Here is a 23,595-nt window from a genome sequence, read left to right on the forward strand (position 1 = left end):
AGAAAGCTTTTACCACCCCACATGATCACCACATATGATAAAACGCACCCTCTTTCAGGGTTTCCTTATTGTTGTAGTTGTTGTTTTTGAGACAAACACGGCTGGATTTAAGAACATAGGGCCCCATTGCCCTCTGATTCAACCATAGCCTGTGGTCCCTCGCCAGGCCCTCATTCCAGCCTAACCGACCTCACAAGGTTGTTATGTTGAGGTTGTGGACTCTCCTTCCTTGGAGATTTTTAAGCAGAGGTTGGATGGTCGTCTGTCACGGATGCTTTAGCTGATATTCCTGCATTGCAGGGGGTTGGACTGGATGACCCTCGGGGTCCCTTCTAACTCTAAGCTGTCCATGGAGGCGCAGGTTAATCTGTGTCCAGGGCAGCTGTCTACCAGCTCCATCTGGTGCGCAGGTTGAGACCCTACCTGCCCGTGGACTGTCTCGCCAGAGTGGTGCATGCTCTGGTTATCTCCCGCTTGGACTACTGCCATGCGCTCTACGTGGGACTACCTTTAAAGGTGACCCGGAAACTGCAATTAATCCAGAATGCGTCAGCTAGACTGGTGACTGGGAGCGGCCGCCGGGACCATATAACACTGGTCCTGAGAGAGCTGCATTGGCTCCCAGTATGTTTCCGAGCACAATTCAAAGTGTTGGTGCTGACCTTTAAAGCCCTAAACAGCCTCAGTCCTGTATCCCTGAAGGAGCATCTTCACCTCCATCATCCAGCCCAGACACTGAGATCCAGCACCGAGGGCCTTCTGGCGGTCCCCTCATTGCGAGAAGTGAGATTACAGGGAACCAGGCAGAGGGCCTTCTCGGTAGTGGCGCCCACCCTGTGGAACGCCCTCCCACCAGATGTCAAAGAGAAAAATAACTACCAGACTTTTAGAAGACATCTGAAGGGCGCCCTGTTTAGGGAAGTTTTTAATTCTGTATTGTTTTTAACACTTGATTGGGAGCCGCCCAGAGTGACTGGGGAAACTCAGCCAGATGGGCAGGGTATAAATAATAAATTATGATTATTTTTATTACTATTATTCTAGAAAAATAGGTGGGATACATGATTAAGTAAATAAATTCCCTACCACGTCAAGTCTGACTTTCTTTTATCTGCTTAATTGCAGAAGCTTTCAGGGGAACATAACACCCTCCTGAAGGATTACGAAGAGCTGAAACAGAAATTGGACGGCTCCAAAGCTCGGAACAAAGTTTTGTCTCACGAAGTGAAAACCCTGAAGGAGCAGATCTCGACCCTCCTGGACAAAGGGAAGCATGATGACGAACTTGTTGATGCTCTGCTGGTACGATCTAGCTGTTCCACACCCCAGGGGTTTGGCAACAGCTACTGCTCAAGGCTATTTCAAATTCCAGAATGCTACCAGTATCTGCGTAGCTCAGTTGGTAGAGCGTGAGACTCTTAATCTCAGGGTGGTGGGTTCGAGCCCACGACATTGAGCAAAAGATTCCTGCATTGCAGGGGATTGGACTGTATGGCCCTCGTGGTCCCGTCCAACTCTACAATTCTAGGGTTCTAGGATTGCTGCTATATATCTTATAGGTCACTTTGGGTTTCCCTGGGCAAGATAAAGCAACTAACAAATATAATAAATCCCATTGAGAATTTGTGGGCTATATGCAAAAGTCGCCTCTGTGCTGTAGACTGTACGACTATAGAGAAGCTCATTCAGGCGCTGATTCAAGTGTGGTACAGGGATCCGAAAATCAACAGTGACTTTTCGAAACTAGTAGACTCCATGCCAAACCGTGTTCAAATGCTGCTTAAAAATAGCGGAGGTCATATCCGTTACTAATGTACGTATATGTGAGTTTTGTACAATAAACTACATTGTTTGTTTCAATTAATTTGCACAAGGGTGTACTTCGTATTTACAGGACCGCCTCTCCTGGTCTGCCCCGCAGAGGACCTTAAGGTCCATGAATGATCATAGTTTAGAGGTCCCGGGCCCTAAGGAAGTCAGATTATCCTCCACCAGGGCCTTCTCAGTGATGGCTCCGACCTGGTGGAATGCTCTGTCCCAGGAGACCAGGGCCCTGTAGGATTTCACTTCCTTCCACAGGGCCTGTAAGACAGAGCTATTCCACCTGGCTTTCAATTTGAACTTAGCCTGATCTTTTATTCCCCTTCCTTCTCTCCCCTCTCCTTTTTATGAAGATTACCCGCTCTGGGATCCCACAGCTAATTCTCCTCTGGTCTCCTCGCTGGCCCAAATAGGACTAATTTAGCCAGCTAGCCCTGGTGATTATCTAATGTTTATTGGATGGATTTTCCCCCTAAATTGATTTTTGAATTCTGAATTTATAGTTATTCATGTTTTATACTGTATTTTATGCTGTTTTTTGTTGTCTCAATTAAGTGTTTTAAATTTGTTGTTAGCCGCCCTGAGCCCGGTTTTCTGAACCGGAAAGGGTGGGGTATAAATAAAAAATTATTATTATTATTATTATTATTATTATTATTATTACCTTTAGGGGTCAAACGCCACCTTCACCTGCGTTTAATGATGCATGTGTGCAAACCCCGTGCCTTTTCCGCTCCCCCAGAGCCAGCAGAAGGAGATGCAAGCCATCTTGAAGAACCTGAGTCAGCAAGACGAGAGGACCAAGGAATCTCACCAGAACCTGGAGCAGCAGCTGAGCGTGGAGGTCCAGAAGCAAAACTGCCTCATCGAGCAGCTCAAGCAGATGGTGGCCGAGAGAGAGGCCAGGGTGAAAGAACTGGAGGAGGAGGTCCAGCAGTTCACTTCGCAGGTAAACCAGATCGGATCGCTTAATATAGAATCATAGAATCATAGAGTTGGAATAGACCACAAGGGCCATCGAGTCCAACCCCCTGCCAAGCAGGAAACACCATCAGAGCACTCCTGACATATGGTTGTCAAGCCTCTGCTTAAAGACCTCCAAAGAAGGAGACTCCACCACACTCCTTGGCAGCAAATTCCACTGTCGAACAGCTCTTACTGTCAGGAAGTTCTTCCTGATGTTTAGGTGGAATCTTCTTTCTTGTAGTTTGGATCCATTGCTCCGTGTCCGCTTCTCTGGAGCAGCAGAAAACAACCTTTCTCCCTCCTCTATGTGACATCCTTTTATATATTTGAACATGGCTATCATATCACCCCTTAACCTCCTCTTCTCCAGGCTAAACATGCCCAGCTCCCTTAGCCGTTCCTCATAAGGCATCGTTTCCAGGCCTTTGACCATTTTGGTTGCCCTCCTCTGGACACGTTCCAGTTTGTCAGTGTCCTTCTTGAACAGAGCAAGCCGGCCAGGAAATCACACAGTTCAAATACGGAGTTAATTATTAGCAAAACACGATCTTCACAGGCTTGGCTGAGTTTCTGGCTTAATGAGCACAGCAGCTTGTGGAAATTACAGGCCGGTTGGTTTTATGTCTGTCCCAGGAAAACTGGTGGAAAGTATTGTGGAATATACAGTAACCAAGTACAGTCGTACCTTGGAAGTCGAATGGAAGTCCGTTCGACTTCCAAAACGTTCGGAAAACAAAGCGCAACTTCTGATTGGCTGCAGGAGGCTCATACAGCCAACCGGAAGCTGCAGAAGCCCCCTCGGACGTTGGGCTTCCAAAAACAGTTTGCAAACCGGAACAGTCACTTTTGGGTTTGCGGCGTTCAGGAGCCAAAACGTTCGAGAACTAAGCTGTTCAAAAACCAAGGTACAACTGTGGTACCTTGGTTTAAGAACAGCTTAGTTTATGAACAACTTGGATTAAGAACACTGCAAACCCGGAAGTTGGTGTTTTGGTTTGTGAACTTTGCCTTGGAAGCAGAACATGTTCCTCTTCCTGTTGAGTGTAAATTGAGTCCCCCACTGCTCTGGGAAAGCATGCCTTGGTTTAAGAAGAAGAAGAAGAAGAGTTTGGATTTGATATCCCGCCTTTCACTCCCTTTAAGGAGTCTCAAAGCGGCTAACATTCTCCTTTCCCTTCCTCCCCCACAACAAACACTCTGTGAGGTGAGTGGGGCTGAGAGACTTCAAAGAAGTGTGACTGGCCCAAGGTCACCCAGCAGCTGCATGTGGAGGAGCGGAGACGCGAACCCGGTTCCCCAGATTACGAGACTACCGCTCTTAACCACTACACCACACTGGCTCTCTCTGTTCAGACTGTGTTGGTTTGGTTTAAGAATGGACTTCTGGAACAGATTACGTTCATAAACCAAGGTACCACTGTATAGAAGAACAAGCCTTGTTGAAGCAGCCAGCATGGCTTCTGCAAGGGCAAGTCCTGTCTCACGAACCTATTAGCTTTCTTTGAGAGCGTTAACAGGCATATAGACAAAGGTGAATGGCAATACCTATGTGTGCTTGAATGCAGATTGCTGATTCAGTGAGGACTGTGTCGCTCAATGGTTAGCATTAGGGTGAGGCAAGCTAGCTTTGTTGTTTTCTGTTTTGCAATTACCAAAGGTATCTCTACACCATGTGCCTTTTCTTAACTGGCTTTTATTGGTATTGGGTTCTTCTGAATAAAGGTATTGTATTTATCCTGATGTGGGTTCTGAATCTGGCTGTTTGATTCTATGCTACTGAGTAAATTGCAAGAAAAGACAGTGAGTGGCCTGTTTGGCTCTTGTCTTTGTGAATCCCAAGGATGTTCAAAAGCAGTCTGTGTTTCCCCTGGCAGGTGCAGTGGTTAGATTAAATGAGGAGGGAGAGAACCACGTACACCACTTTGAGTCCCTTTAAGGAAAAAAATTGGAGGGATATACCAGTAAATGCAATAAATAATACTGGTACTGCCTGTTAGGATTGGTTTTCAACCTGCTCATTTTTCATACAGGAGTCCTCACACCAAAGGAATTCCTGTGAGGTTTAGGTCTAAGGACACTCGAGAGAGAGAGAATCCATTACTTGGTGGTAGAAGTGGGATGAAAAAATCCTTTCCACAAACAGACTCTGGTTGGGTCGCCAATGGGCCTGTGATAACATGTTGTGGATGTGACTGTTGTCTATGAAATGGGACGAAAAAAATGGGACATTTGAAACCATCCAAGGGGATGAAAGCAAAGAGGAGATGGGGAGTGGGGAATCGACCTCGTTGCGCTCAAAATGTGTAAAGTCTGACTTGGTTGATGTCTTTATGCCAGCACCATCAAAAAGAGGAAAGCAGTCCAGACTCTCTTTCTACCCTGTCAGCCGAGTCTTTAGAAGAAGGAAATGGTTCCTCCGGATCCCGGAGGGATGACCTCGTTGGAAGTAATAGCTCTGCGAGGTAAAAAACACTTTAAAATCCTCAGTTTATATGAATACAGCTGCCTGTCAGAATAAAGTGTTCAGAGGACTCTGGCAGTTTGGTCACAGTTTGTGGAAATTGCTTTAGGAGCTAGGCATTTGTCATGGTCCCCCAAAAAGGACTATTGGGGCAGCCACACTTATTTTGCAAGCCTACTGTGCAGCTTTGGGACGCAGGTGGCGCTGTGGGTTAAACCACAGAGCCTAGGACTTGCCAATCAGAAGGTCGGCGGTTCAAATCCCTGCGACGGGGTGAGCTCCCATTGCTTGGTCCCTGCTCCCGCCAACCTAGCAGTTCAAAAGCATGTCAAAGTGCAAGTAGATAAATAGGTACCACTCCAGCGGGAAGGTAAACGGCATTTCCTGGCCTTTCTTCCTGGAAATCAGTCATCAACTGAGCAGGGACTTAAGCACAGATTCCCCCCACCTGGTGTCTTCCAAAAGCTTTGGACTACAACTCCCATTAGCCCCAGCCAGCATGCTGGGAATTGTACTCCCAAAACATTTTGAGGGCACCATATTAGGGAAGGCTGCCTGTTTGGCCCAGGATGTCAAGCTCCTTCTGGATCCCATATACAGTCGTACCTCGGAAGTCGAACAGAATCCGTTCCGGAAATCCATTCGACTTCCGAAACGTTCAACATCCAAGCACAGCTTCTGATTGGCCGCAGGAAGCTCCTGCAGCCAATTGGAAGCCCCATCGGATGTTCAGCTTCCAAAAGAACGTTCGAAAACCAGAACAATCACTTCCAGTTTTCGACCATTCGGGAGCCGAAACGTTCGACTCCCACGGCGTTCGGGAGCCGAGGTATGACTGTATTCCAACCTGATAGATCTTACGGACTATTCAAATCTTCTATCAAGCCCTCCATCTGGAGGCGAAGTTCTTAATGGCTTCAGCTCAGCCCAACTCTGACATCCCGTCTCCAGCAGTGGGTCATATAAAAAGGTAAAGGGACCCCTGACCATTAGGTCCAGTCGTGGCCGACTCTGGGGTTGCGGCGCTCATCTCGCTTTACTGGCCGAGGGAGCCGGCGTACAGCTTCCACGTCATGTGGCCAGCATGACTAAGCCGCTTCTGGCGAACCAGAGCAGCGTACGGAAACGCCGTTTACCTTCCCGCCGGAGCGGTACCCATTTATCTACTCGCACTGTTGTGCTTTCGAACTGCTAGGTTGGCAAGAGCAGGGACCGAGCAATGGGAGCTCACCCCGTCACGGGGATTCGAACCACCGACCTTATGATCAGCAAGTCCTAGGCTCTGTGGTTTAACCCACAGCGCCATAGGGTAGTTTATACAATCAGGATAGCACCTTGACACCTTTCCCCCCAAAGAGGCAGGCAGACATTTGACATGTGCAGTTTCTCCTTGCCAGAGGGCGCCTGTTGGATTTCTGCAGAATAGTTCAGAAGGCTTGGCTCAAAATCCCCCAAGAGTAACAATTCTCTAAATATGATATATTATTTCTCAGATTTGATAGCTGGATCCTTATCATGAATGAAATCAGCATCCTTTGAACAGACAAGGAATTTCCAGGGAATCTCTCAGCCCTTTGTATACTGCCTCAGATTATTCACAGTCACCTGTGTCGTTTGAGCTAATACTTTCCATCCAGTCTTACAAGCCAGAGAGTTTTATATCTATGCGGCTAGGACTTCTCCCAGTCTGACAAAGAAGTTAGCAATTCAGTTCAATCAGGGAGTCTTCTATTCCTTTACTTCTTCTCACCTTCGCTTAATAATCCCACAAACAAATAATTCAGAGTCTGAGAAGGGATTGCTAGTCCAGGGAAAAGATGATGAATAACCCCTTCTGCGTGCATTGTTCCAAAGTTAGTTTCTGCTGAAGGGCAGTAGTGTGTTGTGTAATGCCTCACCAGCCGGTACATTTATGGAGAATTCAGATTTTATTTCTAACCGGCTGTGTCCATTAGCCTAGTTCTCACTGAGACAGATAATCCTGTGTAAGGGAATATACCAATTCAGCTGCTTGGAGACTTTCGTGATCAGGCGGTCCTTAATACCAACAAATTTCGTTGCACATAGAAAACTTACACGTCAGAGAGAGATTATCGCCTTGACGTTCCTATATTTCACGTGCAATAAATCCTTTTGCACTAGAGGAGCATTTGCTTTGACACCTACCCCCAGCTGTACTCTGCAGTGGTACATTCCAGACGCAAGCTTTCTGCCTCAGTGAGAGAACTAAGTTGTAGGTAAAGGTAAAGGGACCCCTGACCATTAGGTCCAGTCGTGGCCGACTCTGGGGTTGCAGCGCTCATTTTGCTTTATTGGCTGAGGGAGCCGGCATACAGCTTCCGGGTCATGTGGCCAGCAGGACTAAGCCGCTTCTGGCGAACCAGAGCAGCGCACGGAAACGCCGTTTACCTTCCCGCCGGAGTGGTACCTATTTATCTACTTGCACTTTGCTTTGCTTTCAAGCTGCTAGGTTGGCAGGAACAGGGACTGAGCAACGGGAGTTCACCCCGTCGTGGGGATTCAAACTGCCGACCTTCTGATCGGCAAGTCCTAGGCTCTGTGGTTTATCCCACAACACCACCCGTGTCCCTAAGTTGTAGGTATCCTGCCACAATTTGTCACATCAGAAGAGTTTTGGTTTAATAATAATAATTTTATAATTTGTACCACACCCATTTGACTGGGTTGCCCCAGCCACTCTGGGCGGCTTCTAGCATCTGTGAAAACATAATATAACATCAAACATTAAAAGCCTTCCTATACAGGGCTGCCTTCAGACATCTTCTAAAAGTTGTGTAGTCAGTGTATAGTCTCGCCACAGTATACCTGAAGGAGTGTCTTCACCCCCATCCTTCTGCCCTGACACTGAGGTCCAGCTCCGAGGGCCTTCTGGTGGTTTCCTCCCTGCAAGAAGTGAGGTTACAGGGAACCAGGCAAAGGGCCTTCTTGGTAGTGGCACCCGCCCTGTGGAACACCCTCCCATCAGCTGTCAAGGAAATAAGCAACTATCTGACTTTTAGAAGACACCTGAAGGCAGCCCTATTTAGAGGAGATTTTAATGACTCATGTTTTAATGTATTATTATTATTATTATTATTATTATTATTATTATTATTAGTCGCAGCAGCATCTGTGAACCGGCAGGGCTTCAGAGCCTTCTGCCTCTCCCCAGATATGTGGCATCGTGCGCAGATGTTGGAAGATGGGCAAGCTAAGCACGCAGGCTGTTGCTGAGATGTTTGCAATTCTTTGCCTTCCCCAGGATGGTGTCTAAGATGGGTCACACCCTCGTGGACTCCGTGGCGACCTCATTCCCATTCACTGTCTCTCCTGGGAGGTATGTGGCAGCTATCTGGAGTTGGCTGAACCTCTTATCTTCTTCTTCTTCTTCTTTGGCGACCACTCATGGAGTAAGATTGTCTTTCATAAACGCAGTTTTAACAGTGGGTCCGTAAGTGACTGTGGAGGCCAATTCTGGATCCACACGTCCTTCCACAGTGGGGACATTGGTTTCTGGGCAGGAGCTGATCATGGTGTGGATTTGCCAAGCGTGCCTTCCTCTTAGCACGTTTCTCCCTTGCGTCCTGAGTTCGAGTGTCTTCAAAGCCCATGACACCTTTGGTAAAGGCTGTTCTCCAAGTGGAGCTCTCGCAGGCCAGTGTTTCCCAGTTGTCAGTGTTTATACTACATTTTTTGAAATTTGCCTAGAGACAGTCTTTAAACCTCTTTACGCATTACGCTTTCCATTTTTAAGTTAGGAATAGAGTAGTTGCTTTGGAAGACGATAATCAGGCATCCGCACAACATGACCAGTCCAATGAAGGTGATGTTGAAGAATCATTGCTTCCACGCTGGTGATCTTTGCTTCTTCCAGTACACTGGTATATCGGGGTTCCCTTCTCCCTCCCCTACCAACTCAGGTCCTTTTTTTCTTTTTCTTTTTTCTCCTTTTTAGGATTTTTGAGCCTGATAATCTGGACATGAAAACCGTGAAGATCCAGATTGCAGAGTACAAGGCCCTGGGACAAGCCGCTGAAGCAGAAAGGGGCAAGCTGATAGAAATGGTCAACATCCTGCAGAAAAGGTGAGCACAAAACATTACAGCACCTTGAAACAGGCTCCTGCCCTCCCCTTTCCCAAGTCTCTCTTGCCTTGGAAAACCAAGGAACTGTAAGGCGCTTTTCTTCTTTTGCAATTTGAAAAAAATAAAGTTGGGAAGAACTGTAAGACATAAGAAGAGCATGTGACTTCTGGATCCGGGATTCTTTGGTTGTGATTCCTGCGTTGCAGGAGGTAAAGGTAAAGGGACCCCTGACCATTAGGTCCAGTTGTGGCCGACTCTGGGGTTGCGGCGCTCATCTCGCTTTATTGGCCGAGGGAGCCGGCGTACAGCTTCCGGGTCATGTGGCCAGCAAGACTAAGCCACTTCTGGTGAACTAGAGCAGCGCACGGAAACACCGTTTACCTTCCTGCCAGAGTGGTACCTATTTATCTACTTGCACTTTGACGTACTTTCAAACTGCTAGGTTGGCAGGAGCAGGGACCGAACAATGCGAGCTCACCCCGTCGCGGGGATTCAAACCGCCGACCTTCTGATCAGCAAGTCCTGGGCTCTGTGGTTTAACCCACAGCGTCTGAAAGTAAAAAATATGCTTGGTGACACAGTTCTAAAGCTGGGATACAATTGGACACCATTTTTAATCACAATGGCGGGCTGGGCCTTTAAAAACTGCACCGATTTTATCTTCTTATTTCAGAACTGTGCTGATTTGTTGGTTCTTCAAAATTCCTTTGCATTGCTGGGCGTGAGGCTGCTTGTGAGCTATAAACAGGCCTCCTGTGAGCAGGAGACATCTTCTGTGGGTGTTCAGCCTTTTAACTTGCAAACAAATTAAATTATTACGTTTACCTCCTGCCCTCGTACCTCAGTTCTCTGGGTGCCTTAGAGGCCATTAAAAACACAGTACAACACTTACATAATAAAAACTGCAAAAAGCAACTACAAAAGAATCAGGACAGCTAAAACCACACCCAGCAACTGAGAACAATGTTAACTTCTTTTCTTACAGTGCACACCTGTTGACTCAGAAGTAAGCCCTGTGTAGTTCAGTGGGGCTGACTCCCAACTTAAGTGTGTTGGAGATTGCAGCCCCAGAGTCTTGATTCTGTTTGCTCCCACAACAACCCTGTGAGGTTGGCCTCTGTGTATCCTGATTTGTAGATGAAGGACCGAGGGTGTGAGGAGGGCAAGTGAAAGCACCAGAGCCATAACATTCACCTGAGGCCCTTCTCCAGGCGCTCCGCCCCCCTTGGAGAGAGCCTCGGAGGGTGGTGACAAGGGGAAAGGGCCTTTTCAGTGTTGGCTCCCCGGCTATATATATGTTGTATGTTGCATTGAGACGTCTGAATGACAAATAAATAAATAATACCTTTCTCGCCCGGATCTGGCCACAGTGATCCATGCGACGGTCACCTCCAGGCTTGACTACTGTAACTCGCTCTATGCGGGGCTGCCCTTGAAGCTGACCCAGAAACTCCAGCGGGTGCAGAATGCCGCTGTGAGACTCCTTACGGGGTCCTTGCCGCGTTGCATGGCTGCCTGTCAGGGACTCTTTAGATGTGATTCCTGCATGTCAGCGGGTTGGACTAGATGACCCTGGGGTGTCCCTTCCAGTTCTGATATCCATTGATTCTATGGGTCCTTCTGCTTTGAATGCCAGGGTGGATGACAGCACCACCAAGGTCTGGGAAGCAGAGAAGAAGCTCCAGGAGCAGCAGCGCAGGTACATCGCTCTAGAGCAGCAGTTTGAACACCTGAAAACGGAGTCGGGGAAGAATTCTGGCGCCCCAAAAAACCCCTCTAAGAACAAAGCAGGTAATGTCATGGATTAGAGCATGGGTAGGCAAACTAAGGGATGCGGGTGGTGCTGTGGGTTAAACCACAGAGCCTAGGACTTGCCGATCAGAAGGTCGGCAGTTCAAATCCCCACAACGGGGTGAGCTCCCGTTGCTCGGTCCCTGCTCCTGCCAACCTAGCAGTTCGAAAGCACGTCAAAGTGCAAGTAGATAAAGAGGTACCGCTCTGGCGGGAAGGTAAACGGTGTTTCCGTGCGCTGCTCTGGTTCGCTAGAAGCGGCTTTGTCATGCTGGCCACATGACTCGGAAGCTGTACGCTGGCTCCCTCGGCCAATAAAGCGAGATGAGCGCCGCAACCCCAGAGTCGGCCACGACTGGGCCTAACGGTCAGGGGTCCCTTTACCGGATCCGGTCCAATCGCCTTCTAAATCTGACCTGTGGACGGTCCGGGAATTGGCATGTTTTTACATGAGTAGAATGTGCACTTTTATTTAAAATGCATCTCTGGGTTATTTGCGGTGCATAGGAATTTGGTCATTTCCCCCCAAAAAATATAGTCTGGCCCCCCACAAGGTCTGAGGGAAAGTGGACCGGCCCCCTGCTGAAAAAGTTTGCTGACCCCTGGATGAGAGCATCAAGAGAAGATGCATTCAAGCATAGGAAGCATTTATGTTGAATATATATATGGGGAAGAAGTACCTCTGGTGGGGGACACATCGTGTTCCTTCTAGGGCAGTTTGCCCCAGAGCAGTCCCCATTCTGCACTTAGCTCTCACCTGTGGCTCCCAGTAGCTGTCAGCATGCGACACCATCCACACCCGAGAAAACAGCTTGAACTAGCCGGCTAAACCAGGTGAGGGGAGCCAATGTGAGAGGTGAGGTTACAGGGAGGCAGACAGAGGGCCTTCTCAGTAGTGGCACCCACCCTGTGGAACACCCTCCCTTCAGATGTCAAGAAATAAACAACAATCCGACTTTTAGAAGACATCTGAAGGCAGCCCTGTTTAGGGAAGGTTTTAATGTTTGAAGTTTTATTCTGTTTTTAATGTTCTGTTGAAAGCTGCCCAGAGTGGGGCAGGGCAGAAATAAATTATTATTATTATTGGGTCTCAAACCTTCGGGAGGTAAGAATTTTCCCTGCATGCAAAGACTGAGAGGATGAGATCAATCGTAGCTCCAACGGTTATTAGGGAAGTTTTTAATGTTTGGTGCATCATTTTATTTTAATAGGTTATTGTATTTTAATATTCCGTTGGAAGCCGCCCAGGGTGGCTGGGGAAACCCAGCCAGATGGGTGGGGTATAAATAATAAATTATTATTATTATTATTATTATGGTGGTGGTGGTGGTGGTGGTGGTGTTTTCTGCACGTGCAGTAGAGCAAAGTGAGGGGCGAGTGGGGCTCATCTACCTGGGCAGGTAGCCCATTTAGGAGAAGGAAAACCTTCACTTCCTTGTGGGATATCTTCAGGAGAGGAAAAGGCTCTGGCGTAAACCCTAGACAAATCCCGAGTGGAGTCCCTAAGACTGTTAGAAGGCGTCTTGTACGCCTCCTTCCAGCATCTCCTGCAGCCAAGCGGGCGCCAAACGTCTTGCTCTGCTTTGCTTTGGGATCAGTGAGGCTGAGAGTGGGGTCTTGTCGTCTGCGCAGCCCAGGACCTCCAGACACACTGCCCAGGCTTGCGCCCCGGGGAGATCACTCTGTATATGGCATGTTATTGTCTTGTTGGGCTGTGTGCCGTATTTTTTCGCTCTATTAGACGCACCGGACGATTGGACGCACCTAGCTTTTAGCGGAGGAAAACAAGAAATAAGAAAGGAACACAAAGCATCCTGAGCTAAGAGGGAGCGCTCCTCCATCTTCACTCAGGAGGCTTTGCGGGGCTATCCCTGAAGCCAGGAGAGCAAGTGGGATCGGTGCGCACCGATCCCTCTTGCCCTCCTTGCTTCAGCGAAAGCAAGCCTACTGGCTTTCCTCCCGCAAGAGCCGTGCGCTCTATGAAGGGAGCGCGGCTCTTGGGGGCTTTTCTGGGAGGTGGGAGAAGGATCAGAGCCGCGCGCTCTGTCCCTTCCCCCACCTCCCGTGAAAGCCAGGGATAGCCGCACGAAGCCTCCACAGGGGAGCAAGATGAAGGCTCCCCGCTCCCCTGCGGAGACTTTATCCCGTGGCTAAGCCAGAAGCTAGAACAGCCAGCAGGATCCCACTTGCTGTCCTGGCTGCTTTAGCCGCGTGCAGCCTCTCCGGCTGGGGGAGGCTGCACGCGGCAATGGCAGAAGCCAAGACAGCCAGCGGGATGGATCCTGCTCACTGTCCTGGCATCCTCTTTAGCCGCGCGCAGCCTCTCCCGGGCAAGGGGAGCTTTCATCCCTGGCCCGGGAGAGGCTGCGCATGGCTAAGGCTCCCCCAAGAGCCGCACTCTCTTTAAAGAGCGTGCGGAATGTGTGTGCGGCTCTTGGGGGCTTTTCCCGAGGAGGGAGAAGGGCAGCCCTTCTCCTTCCTTGGGACAAGCCCCAAAGAGCCGCACACACGCTCCACACGGCTCTTTAAAGGGAGCACTGACAGAGCCTCCCGCCTGCATTCACTCCATAAGACGCACACACATTTCCCCTTACTTTTTAGGAGGGGAAAAGTGTGTCTTATAGAGCGAAAAATACGGTATGTGATAAAGGGGAGCCATACCGGGGTAAAGGTGTCTTCTTCTATTTGTCCCCATGTCAGTTTCAGTTTATTGGTTAATTTTTCTAGTAAGGCGGTTTCCCATACTATTTGGTACCATTGGTCCATGCTTACTCCTGACAGGTCTCTCCAGTGTCTGATTATGGTGTTTCTGGCTGCTGAAAGTAGGTGGGTTATGAGTTCTTTGTGGTGTAAATGGGCATTATTGTCCTGGAAGATGTTTAGTAGGGCCAATTCTGGGGTGATTCCTAATACTTGCTTAGTTATTTTACATATGTCTCGTCTGGCTGTTGTCCAGAATAGTTGGATTTTGGGGCACTCCCACCACATGTGGAGGTACTGTCTATGGCATGTTGTAATACCACGCTGCTGCATTTGTTTTTGGCCATGACAAACGTGGAGACTTGGTTGATTCTGAAACGCAGGGGAAATTCTGTGTTCTCCTCTAGCAACAGGCCCCGCATCTACAGCTCAGCCACACAACAGTACCAGGCTGGACTGGAACGTGGGTGATAGGAGCGGCCCTCCATCAGCACAACGATCAGAGGTGCCTCTGGAGTCCCAAATAGAAGAACTATCCACAAGGTAGGATGCTTAACCATTTTGAGAAAGCTCACATTTATAACCACCAGGTGACATTGAGCCAATCATTGCATCTTCCAGCCTAGCCTACCTCGCAGCGTTGTTGAGGGGAGGAAAGCAGAGAGAACCTTTAGCTCATGGGTAGGCAAACTAAGGCCCGAGGGCTGGATCCGGCCCAATCGCCTTTTCAATCCGGCCCCCGGACTGTCCAGGAATCAGCGTGTTTTTACATGAGTAGAATGTGTTCCTTTATTTAAACTGCATCTCTGGGTTATTTGTGGGGCCTGCCTGGCGTTTTTGCGTGAGTAGAATATGTGCTTTTATTTAAAATGCATCTCTGGGTTATTTGTGGGGCCTGCCTGGTGTTTTCACATGAGTAGAATGTGTGCTCTTATTTAAATTGCATCTCTCTTTAAAAAAAAATTAAAAAATGAATTCATTTTTCTTTTTCATTCATTACATACACCTCAAATTCTTAACATTTACTATATATTCCTCCCTCCCTCCCCGGCAAGACTTCCCCCAACTTGCATTTCTGGTTTGTTTCTATTTTCACCCACTTTGCTATCTCTTAACAGAAAAGGTTATTAATAACATAACATCAAACCTAAAAACATAAAAATAAAAGTGAATACATCGTATTTTGCTATCTAAACATTTTCTGATGCTGATAATGTGAATGTTTATTTAAATCCTGCCATCTCTGAGTTATTTGTGGGGCATAGGAATTCATTCATTCCTCCCCCCCTCAGCCCCCTGCTGAAAAAGTTTGCTGACCCCTGCTTTAGCTCCTTGGAGGGAAAGGTGGGATATCAGCGCGATAATTAAGATGGAAATTTGCCAGCATCACGGGGCCAGAGAGACGGCTTTGCATACTGGTTTTCTTTTTCCAAAAAATAAATAATAATAAAAATGCCTGGAAGAGGCTGCCTTGCTTTCCCAGCTTGTAAGTGCTTCGCGACGTCCGATGACCGATTTTTGTCCTTGCAGGCTTGCGATCCAGATGGACGAGAACGAAAGCCTGAAGATGGCTTTGCAGGACTCTGCGAAGACCAAAGAGGAAGACTTCCGGCTGTACCAGGAGACGGTGGGGCAGGTGAAGGACATCTTCCTGCAAGCGCTGAGGCAGCAGAAGCAGGACCGGAACTAAGCCAAGCCCACCCAGAGTGCCCTGTGGAGGGAGGGAGTCATCGGGGAATCCCAGGGGTCTCGCGTTTTACACCTGGCCAGGTTTGCCCCTCGAAATGATATTTGTTTGAACACTTGCAGGAGGGAGTGAGGAATAAACCTGCTGAAGGCGTAGCAGACGTAGCAAACTCTTGCCAGCCAGAGGCCCCTAGAGGTCATCTCTTCTCACCCACGATGATGCCCATGTAACTGTCTCTTCGGTGGAACTTTAGGTCTCCTCCGCTCTTTACGAGCTGCCACGAAAGGACTGGCCTGTGTTGAAAACGGCTGGACCTGCTTGGTGTGCCTGCGATGCCACTCTGTTTAAATCTGTAAATACAGGACGTTGTTGTCACCCTTGGCAAAGCCATAACAAGATAAAGGGGTATCTTATTTTCTCAACAAAAAGAAAAAAGGACATTCCTTGTTTGGTCTCTGCTTTCTGTTGTAAATGAGAGAAAAGGCAACAACCAGACACAGCGGAGACAGGTTTGCTAGAGGGCTGCTTCCAGATTCACTATTTTCAGGTGGGATTCAGTCACATAACTGTAAATTCAGGTTCAGTAATATCCAGAGACTTTAAGCAGCCTCATGAGCAGCGTGATCTCAGCAACTCATCAGCTGAGGCATTGTTGAATAAGAATTATTATTATTATTATTATTATTATTAGTGTTGACTTTTTCTCAGACAAGCTTACACAACCTACAACACAGATAAAATACAAAAAGCTAAAAGTTTATACACCACTCGATTGTTAAAAACAACAACCTCAAAGTGATTTACGAAAATCAAAAACCTGCATTTACGACAGCTAGAGTCCACCAGCGTTTGTGGTTCCCAGTTTGTGCTGGCGAGCGGCTAATGCTAAACTAAGTCTATTGTTATGTGCCACCCCAATCTATGAATGGTGAGGGATTCCAGGAGATTACTCATGGTTTGGGTTACCTTTTGGTAACAAGGCACTGCAGAGACTGTGGTGTCTTCATGATGTAGGGTTTATTTACACACACATATATATATGGACGCGGTTGGCGCTGTGGGTCAAACCACAGAGCCTAGGACTTCCCAATCAGAAGGTTGGTGGTTCAAATCCCCGCGACGGGGTGAGCTTCCGTTGCTCAGTCCCAGCTCCTGCCAACCTAGCAGTTCGAAAGCACAAAGTGCAAATAGATAAATAGGTACCACTCCGGCGGGAAGGTAAACGGCGTTTCCGTGCGCTGCTCTGGTTCGCCAGAAGTGGCTTAGTCATGCTGGCCACATGACCCGGAAGCTGTACGCCGGCTCCCTCAGCCTATAGAGCAAGATGAGCGCCACAACCCCAGAGTCGTCCAAGACTGGACCTAATGGTCAGGGGTCCCTTTATCCTTTACCTTTATATAGCCTGAGCCTACGATGGAGGGGTCCACAGCATTCACACCCCAAGAGGGTCCATTGCAAGCTCACATTGTGCACTGACTCTCGTTCTCAAGCTTGCCACCGCTTTCAGGCCGCAACTATTTCCCTCCAGCCTACATCACCCCCCCACTGCAATCCTAAACTGAACTCTGCTAACTAGCTCAAAGTTCAGGGTGGGGCCCCTGTCTCCGCCTTTTAAAACGGTCCACTGCATTTCCCTTGTCTTTGGTTAATGGCTCACTGATTTTCTGGACACGGTGGAAACTGGTTTGGCCTGTATTATTTAACGCTGGCTAAATCCAGCACCAGAATCTTAACGCTCCAAGCATAGATTAAATTCTAAGACCCACGAATTGAAGGGAATCTGGCACCCACAACTCAAAACAGTATTTATTCTGTAAGCTATTGATGGCCACATCTTGCAAGTGATGCCTAAGGATGTTTTCCCAAAGGTGGGCAAATGATTCCATTTGGTAAGGCATGATTTGGGGGCCACGATGTCTCATGGTAGCCTCTGCGTTGAGAGGCAGTAATAATGTGCAAAGCTGATACTTCCACATGTACCTCCTTTAGGAAGGCAGAAAATTAAAATGTGTCAACATGCAGTGAAGTTGGGAGGGGGGGCAAAATTCAACTTTACATCAGATAAGGGAATTTCGAGTGCTGCTCTATATGTTTGCAATTAAGTACAGAAGCGGCTTAATCATGCTGGCCACATGACCTGGAAGCTCTAACAGTCAGGGGTCCCTTTGCTTTTACTAGGTTTACAACAACACCATCCTCAGCTCATTTTGCAGGGACTTGAACTAGATAATCCTTTGGGTACTTTTCAACTTTTATGATTCTATGAATGCAGGGATGGATGCCAACTGGATTTTTTACTGCGAGTTCCTTTTAGATAGGTTAAAAACAAACAAACAGAGGAACTGTTAAAGTCCGAATTTCCTGGCGCAGCAATAAAAGAAATTATCCGGTGTAAATCTGGAAATTCCCCACAGATAGAAAGATGGAACATCATGGTTTTTGCAGAAGAGTAGCCGTGTTAATCTGCTGCAGCAAACCCAGCAGAGAGTTTTTTGGCACCGTGAAGGTTAAGAAAGTTATTGTGAGCAGGAGGTTTCATGGACCGCGCTGACTTCCTGCACATGCATCAAGTGGTATCCTAAATTGGCAAAATAAAAAAATCCTTCCAGTAGCACCTTTAAGACCAACTAAGTTAGTTCTTGGTATGAGCTTTCGTGTGCAAGCACATTTCTTCAGATACACTGAAACAGAAGTTGCCAGATCCTTCTATATAGTGAGAAGGTGAAAGAAATGAAATGAAGGTGAAAGAAGGTGAAAGAAGAATGAAAGACCTTTCATTGCCTACAGACAGCCACCCAATCTTAAACAACTCCTAACCCACAATAATACTACAACCAGACTTAACACGGACACTGGCACCAGAGCCTGCAATAAACCCAGATGCCAACTTTGCTGCCACATACACCCGGACAACACCATTACTGGCCCCAACAACATCACACATACCATCTCGGGACTATTCAATTGCTCATCATCTAACATTGTGTATGGCATCAAATGCCAACAGTGTCCTTCAGCTCTCTATATTGGACAAACAGGCCAAACCTTACGCCAAAGAATAAATGGACATAAATCTGACATCAAGAATCACAAAACAGAGAAACCAGTAGGAGAACACTTCAATCTCCCAGGACATTCTATACAAGATCTCAAAGTAACTGTTTTACTACAAAGGAATTTCAGAAATAGACTGGAAAGAGAAGCTGCTGAATTGCAACTCATTACCAAACTTAAAACCATGCAGAAACCTGGTTTGAACAAAGACATTGGATTCTTATCCCATTATACATGACTAAGCCATTTCTCACCTTCTCACCCCTTGCCTTTTCCTGTAAGACCTATTACAGTCGTTAAGAGTCGTCAGCAGGCTCTTCTCAGCTATCTGCCAATCTCCAATTCCCACCACCCTTCTGAGTAATACCCCTCCCCACCTTCTCACTATATAGAAGGATCTGGCAACTTCTGTTTCAGTGTATCTGAAGAAGTGTGCTTGCACACGAAAGCTCATACCAAGAACTAACTTAGTTGGTCTTAAAGGTGCTACTGGAAGGATTTTTTTATTTTGACTATGGCAGACCAACACGGCTACCTATCTGTAACTAAATTGGCAACTACAGGTGAAACTCGGAAAATTAGAATATCATGGCAAAGTTCATTTATTTCAGTAATTTAACTTAAAAGGTGAAACTAATATATGAGATAGACTCATGACATGCAAAGCGAGATATGTCAAGCCTTTATTTGTTATAATTGTGATGATCAACACAGACTGTGGAAACTTCACACTGGACTTCAAGCATCTGGCATTGTGTGCCTCTCCATTCTTCCTCCAGACTCTGGATCCTTGGTTTGCAAATGAGATGCAAAAGCTGCTCTCATCAGAAAAGAGATTTGGGGAGCCATGTCATCAGCTGGTGTTGGTCCACTGTGCTTCATTAAGTCCAGGGTCAACGCAGCCGTCTACCAGGAGATTTTGGAGCACTTCATGCTTCCTTCCACAGACGGGCTTTATGGGGATGCTGACTTCATTTTCCAGCAGGACTTTGGCACCTGCCCACACTGCCAAAAGTACCAAAACCTGGTTCAGTGCCCATGGGATTACTGTGCTTGATTGGCCAGCAAACTCACCTGACCTGAACCCCATAGAGAATCTATGGGGCATTGCCAAGAGAAAGATGAGAGACATGAGACCGAGCAATGCAGAAGAGCTGGAGGCTGCTATTGAAGCTTCCTGGTCTTCCATAACACCTCAGCAGTGCCACAGGCTGATGGCATCCATGCCACGCCGCATTGAGGCAGTAACTGATGCAAAAGGGGCCCAAACCAAGTACTGAGTACATATGCATGCTTCTACTTCTCAGAGGTCCAATATTGCTCTATTTGCAGTCCTTGTTTTGCTGATTTCACTTAATATTCTAATTTTCTGAGATTGTTAATTTGGGGTTTTCATCAGCTGTACGCCATGATCATCACAATTATCACCTGTAAATATCTCTCTCTCTACCTACATACACACACACACACACTGCTGGGGTGGGGAGAAACTGCGTGCAGAGGAATGAGGTTGCCTCACCTCAAAAAGGATGATATAACAGTTGGGAAAGGTTCAGAAAAGTACATCCCAAATGATCCAGGGGATGGGAATGAAGAAAGCTTGCAGCGTTTGGGACTTCTCTCCCAAACACCTATCATGTCACCTTTTCCTCGCTTTTTTCTGTTAGCTAAAAAGGCGAGAAAGAGGAGACATCATAGAAGTCGATGCAGAAAAGGTTCTCTCCCTCACAACGCTGGAGCCCGTAGACATCCAACGAAGCTGAATGTCCAGACAAAAGAAAGCTTCAGCGCAGAGTTTGACTGCGGAACTCCCTGCCTCAGTAGGCAGGCATGGCCATCAACCTGGATGGCTTTAAAAGAGGATCGGACAAATTCACAGAGAAGGAGAGGGCTATCGAGGGCTGCTAGCCATCATGCCTACGCAATGCTTCTGAATGCCAGAAATTTATGGGACTGTAAACCTGGAAGGGACCCCCAGAGGTCATCTAGTCCAGCCCCACCTTGCAAATGCATATTTTTTTCAGCAAGCAGCTGGAAACAGCAGGAGGGGAGAACGAGGCTGCTGTGCTGGGATCAGGGCCGGATTTAGGTTTGATGAGGCCCTAGGTTACAGAAGGCAATGGGGCCCTTTATATATCCAGCTGTCGGAAACAAATTGTCGCTGTTTTTTGTGCTGAATAAATGTTGTATGGTATCTCAAGCCATACTTCTCGGTAGTTGCGCCCGCCCTGTGGAACGCCCTCCCACCAGTTGTCAAAGAGAACAACTACCAGACTTTTAGAAGACATCTGAAGGCAGCCCTGTTTAGGGAAGCCTTTAAAGTTTAACAGACAACTGTATTTTAATATTTTGTTGGAAGCTGCCCAGAGTGGCTGGGGAAGCTCAGCCAGATGGGCGGGGTATAAATAAATTATTATTATTATTTGCACATGTTGCCCTGCAACCAGTCCATGCAGAATGTAGGCACCCTATATATAGAAATGAGCAAACTGGTGATATTTTAGGGAGCAGGCTAGCGGGCAGGGCCCATGACTTACATCATAGGAGCCTACACAACACAAAACACTGTTGCTGTATAATAATAATAATAATAATAATAATAATAATAATAATAATAATAAATTATTTATTATTTACACCCCGCCCATCTGGCTGGGTTTCCCCAGCCACTCTGGGCGGCTTCCAACGGAATATTAAAATACAATAACCTATTAAACATTAAAAGCTTCCCTAAACAGGGCTGCCTTCAGATGTCTTCTAAAAATCTGGTAGTTGTTTTTCACTTTGACATCTGCTGGGAGGGCGTTCCACAGGGCGGGCGCCACCACCGAGAAGGCCCTCTGCCTGGTTCCCTGTATCTTGGCTTCTTGCAGGGAGGGAACCGCCAGAAGGCCCTCAGCGCTGGACCTCAGTGTCCAGGCAGAACGATGGGGGTGGAGATGCTCCTTCAGGTCTACTGGACCGAGGCCGTTTAGGGCTTTCAAGGTCAGCACCAACACTTTGAATTGTGCTCAGAAACATACTGGGAGCCGATGTAGGTCTTTCAGGACTGGTGTTACAGGTCTCGGTGGCCATTCCCAGTCACCAGTCTGGTTGCCGTATTCTGGATTAGTTGCAGTTTCCGGGTTACCTTCAGAGGTAGCCCCACATAGAGCACAGTGCAGTAGTCCAAGCGAGAGATAACCAGAGCATGCACCACTCTGGCCAGACAGTCTGCAGGCAGGGAGGGTCTCATCCTGCGTACCAGATGGAGCTGGTAAAAAGCTGCCCTGGACACAGAATTGACCTGTGCCTCCATGGACAGCTGCGAGTCCAGAATGACTCCCAGGTGGGGAGGTTTTAATGTTTCAATGATTCAATGTTGTATTTTAATCTTGTTTTTAAGTTGTATTCACTCAACTTGTTCTTATTATTGCTTGTTAGCCGCCCTGAGCCCGGCCTTGGCTGGGGAGTCATTTTAAAATGTATTATTATTATTATCATTATTATTATGAAAATGTACATCCTTTTTTTGTTTTTTGCCCTGGACACAGAATTGACCTGCGCCTCCATTAACAGCTGTGAGTCCATTTTATTTTATTTTAATTTATTTATTTTATTTTATTTTATTTATTTTATTTGTTTTTTATCTTATATTTTGGAAATGAACATCCTTTTCTTTCTCCTTTTAATTTTTTTGGGGGCCCCATGAGAGTAACTTTCTCAGTTGGAAATGATATATAATGAATTTTAAAAGGTATTTAAATATACCTTCTTGAAGAAACCAGAGGCTTTTCTCCTGGGCATAGTCAGCCAATCGGTGTTAAAAAAGGATAGAACTTTCTTTATGTATGCAACAACAGCAGCAAGAATACTCATCGCAAAGTATTGGAAGACACAAGAACTTCCCACACTGGAGGAATGGCAGATTAAAATGATGGACTACATGGAATTGGCGGAAATGACTGGCAGAATCCGTGACCAGGGAGAAGAGTCGGTGGAAGAAGATTGGAAGAAATTTAAAGACTATTTACAGAAATATTGCAAAATTAAAGAATGTTAGAGTGATGTTGGATTGAAATTAAGTGGCTTCTAGCTGTACAGGTTTTAAAGTTATATATAGATTAAGATTAAGGATTAGGACTAAAAAAGTCAAATGGAAAATTGGTTTTTAATAGATTAAAATTTAATGTTATATTATATTAAGATTAAGGATGGGATTAAAAAGGAGGGAAAGGAATTGCTGGACAAACAAATTGAATTGGAATACAAAAGAGGGAGGTATGAGGAGGTCCGGGAAATAAGTAAATGTAAAAGTTGCGATGAAAAGATGGAATTGTTTTTAAACTGTTTTTTTCTTTTTTCTTTTTGTATTTTGTATTTTGTACTTTGTACGGTGTTTTCCCTTTCTATTTTTAAATTTCTTTTTTTTTATTAAGATGTTTTTTTCACGTGAAACTCCAATAAATGTCATTTAAAAAAAAAAAGAGAGAGAGAGAGTAACTTTCTCAGTTTATACGTAAATCCCACACGGGCTCCCGCTCCCGTCTTTCCCCTCCAGAGTCATTTGCGGGACTGAAGAGAATTTCAGCCTTCGCGCGCGTCTCCCTTCCCTGCGCATGCCCGAGAGTGGGCGGGGCCGAGGCGACGTCACGACGCCGCGCGCTGCTGCGGAATGCGGTTGCCTAGCAGCGCGTGGGCGGGGCGGGCGAGAGACGCCACATCCTCGGCCGAGGCTGGGCAGCCAAGATGGCGGCCGCCGGGCGAAGGAGGCGGAGGCGCAGGAGGCGAGGAGGAGAAGGAGGAGAAGAAGAAGAAGCAGGAGGCGAAGGAGGCGCCGGGACGGCCATGCCGCTCTCGGGAAGGGCCGCTCTCCTCCTGCTCCTGCTGGCGGTGCTGGACGGGGCCCTGGCGGTCGCGGGCCAGAGCGAGAACGGTGAGGAGGGAGGAGGAGGAGGAGGGAGGCCTCGGGGTCCCGATCCGAAGGGGCGTCAGGAACACCCCCTTCTCCCTCCCCCTCGCCCCTCTTCTCTTCTTCCACCTCTCCTCCTC

General features: G+C 47.2%; 3 protein-coding genes and 1 long non-coding RNA gene across 4 annotated transcripts in view; 3 read left to right on the forward strand and 1 right to left on the reverse strand.

Annotated features, from left to right (window-relative positions):
• CCDC13 (coiled-coil domain containing 13) overlaps window positions 1–15,948 on the forward strand; it is a 33,329-nt gene extending 17,381 nt beyond the window's left edge. The window contains 9 exon segments of the mRNA XM_080974063.1: window positions 1,126–1,302; window positions 2,564–2,770; window positions 5,125–5,249; window positions 8,511–8,585; window positions 9,204–9,332; window positions 10,969–11,123; window positions 14,231–14,366; window positions 15,354–15,459; window positions 15,633–15,948. Coding sequence (XP_080830189.1) covers window positions 1,126–1,302; window positions 2,564–2,770; window positions 5,125–5,249; window positions 8,511–8,585; window positions 9,204–9,332; window positions 10,969–11,123; window positions 14,231–14,366; window positions 15,354–15,459; window positions 15,633–15,740 — 1,218 coding nt within the window. The 3' untranslated portion in view covers window positions 15,741–15,948.
• LOC308459232 overlaps window positions 1–23,595 on the forward strand; it is a 216,915-nt gene that overhangs the window by 104,287 nt on the left and 89,033 nt on the right. The gene's annotated exons all lie outside the window — the stretch shown is intronic.
• The window catches only part of BCDIN3D (BCDIN3 domain containing RNA methyltransferase), a 108,714-nt gene continuing 106,573 nt past the window's right edge, over window positions 21,455–23,595 (reverse strand). Inside the window, exon 3 of the transcript XR_013977820.1 lies at window positions 21,455–21,471. The gene's annotated coding sequence lies outside the window, so the exon portion shown is untranslated. The remainder of the gene's footprint in view (window positions 21,472–23,595) is intronic.
• The window catches only part of LOC308459128 (keratinocyte-associated transmembrane protein 2), an 11,412-nt gene continuing 11,074 nt past the window's right edge, over window positions 23,258–23,595 (forward strand). The window contains exon 1 of the mRNA XM_080974269.1: window positions 23,258–23,479. Within this exon, the coding sequence (XP_080830395.1) occupies window positions 23,293–23,479 (187 nt within the window). The 5' untranslated portion in view covers window positions 23,258–23,292. The remainder of the gene's footprint in view (window positions 23,480–23,595) is intronic.

Source organism: Podarcis pityusensis (assembly GCF_964106645.2).
Source record: "Podarcis pityusensis genome assembly, chromosome: 12".
NCBI lineage: Eukaryota > Metazoa > Chordata > Lepidosauria > Squamata > Lacertidae > Podarcis > Podarcis pityusensis.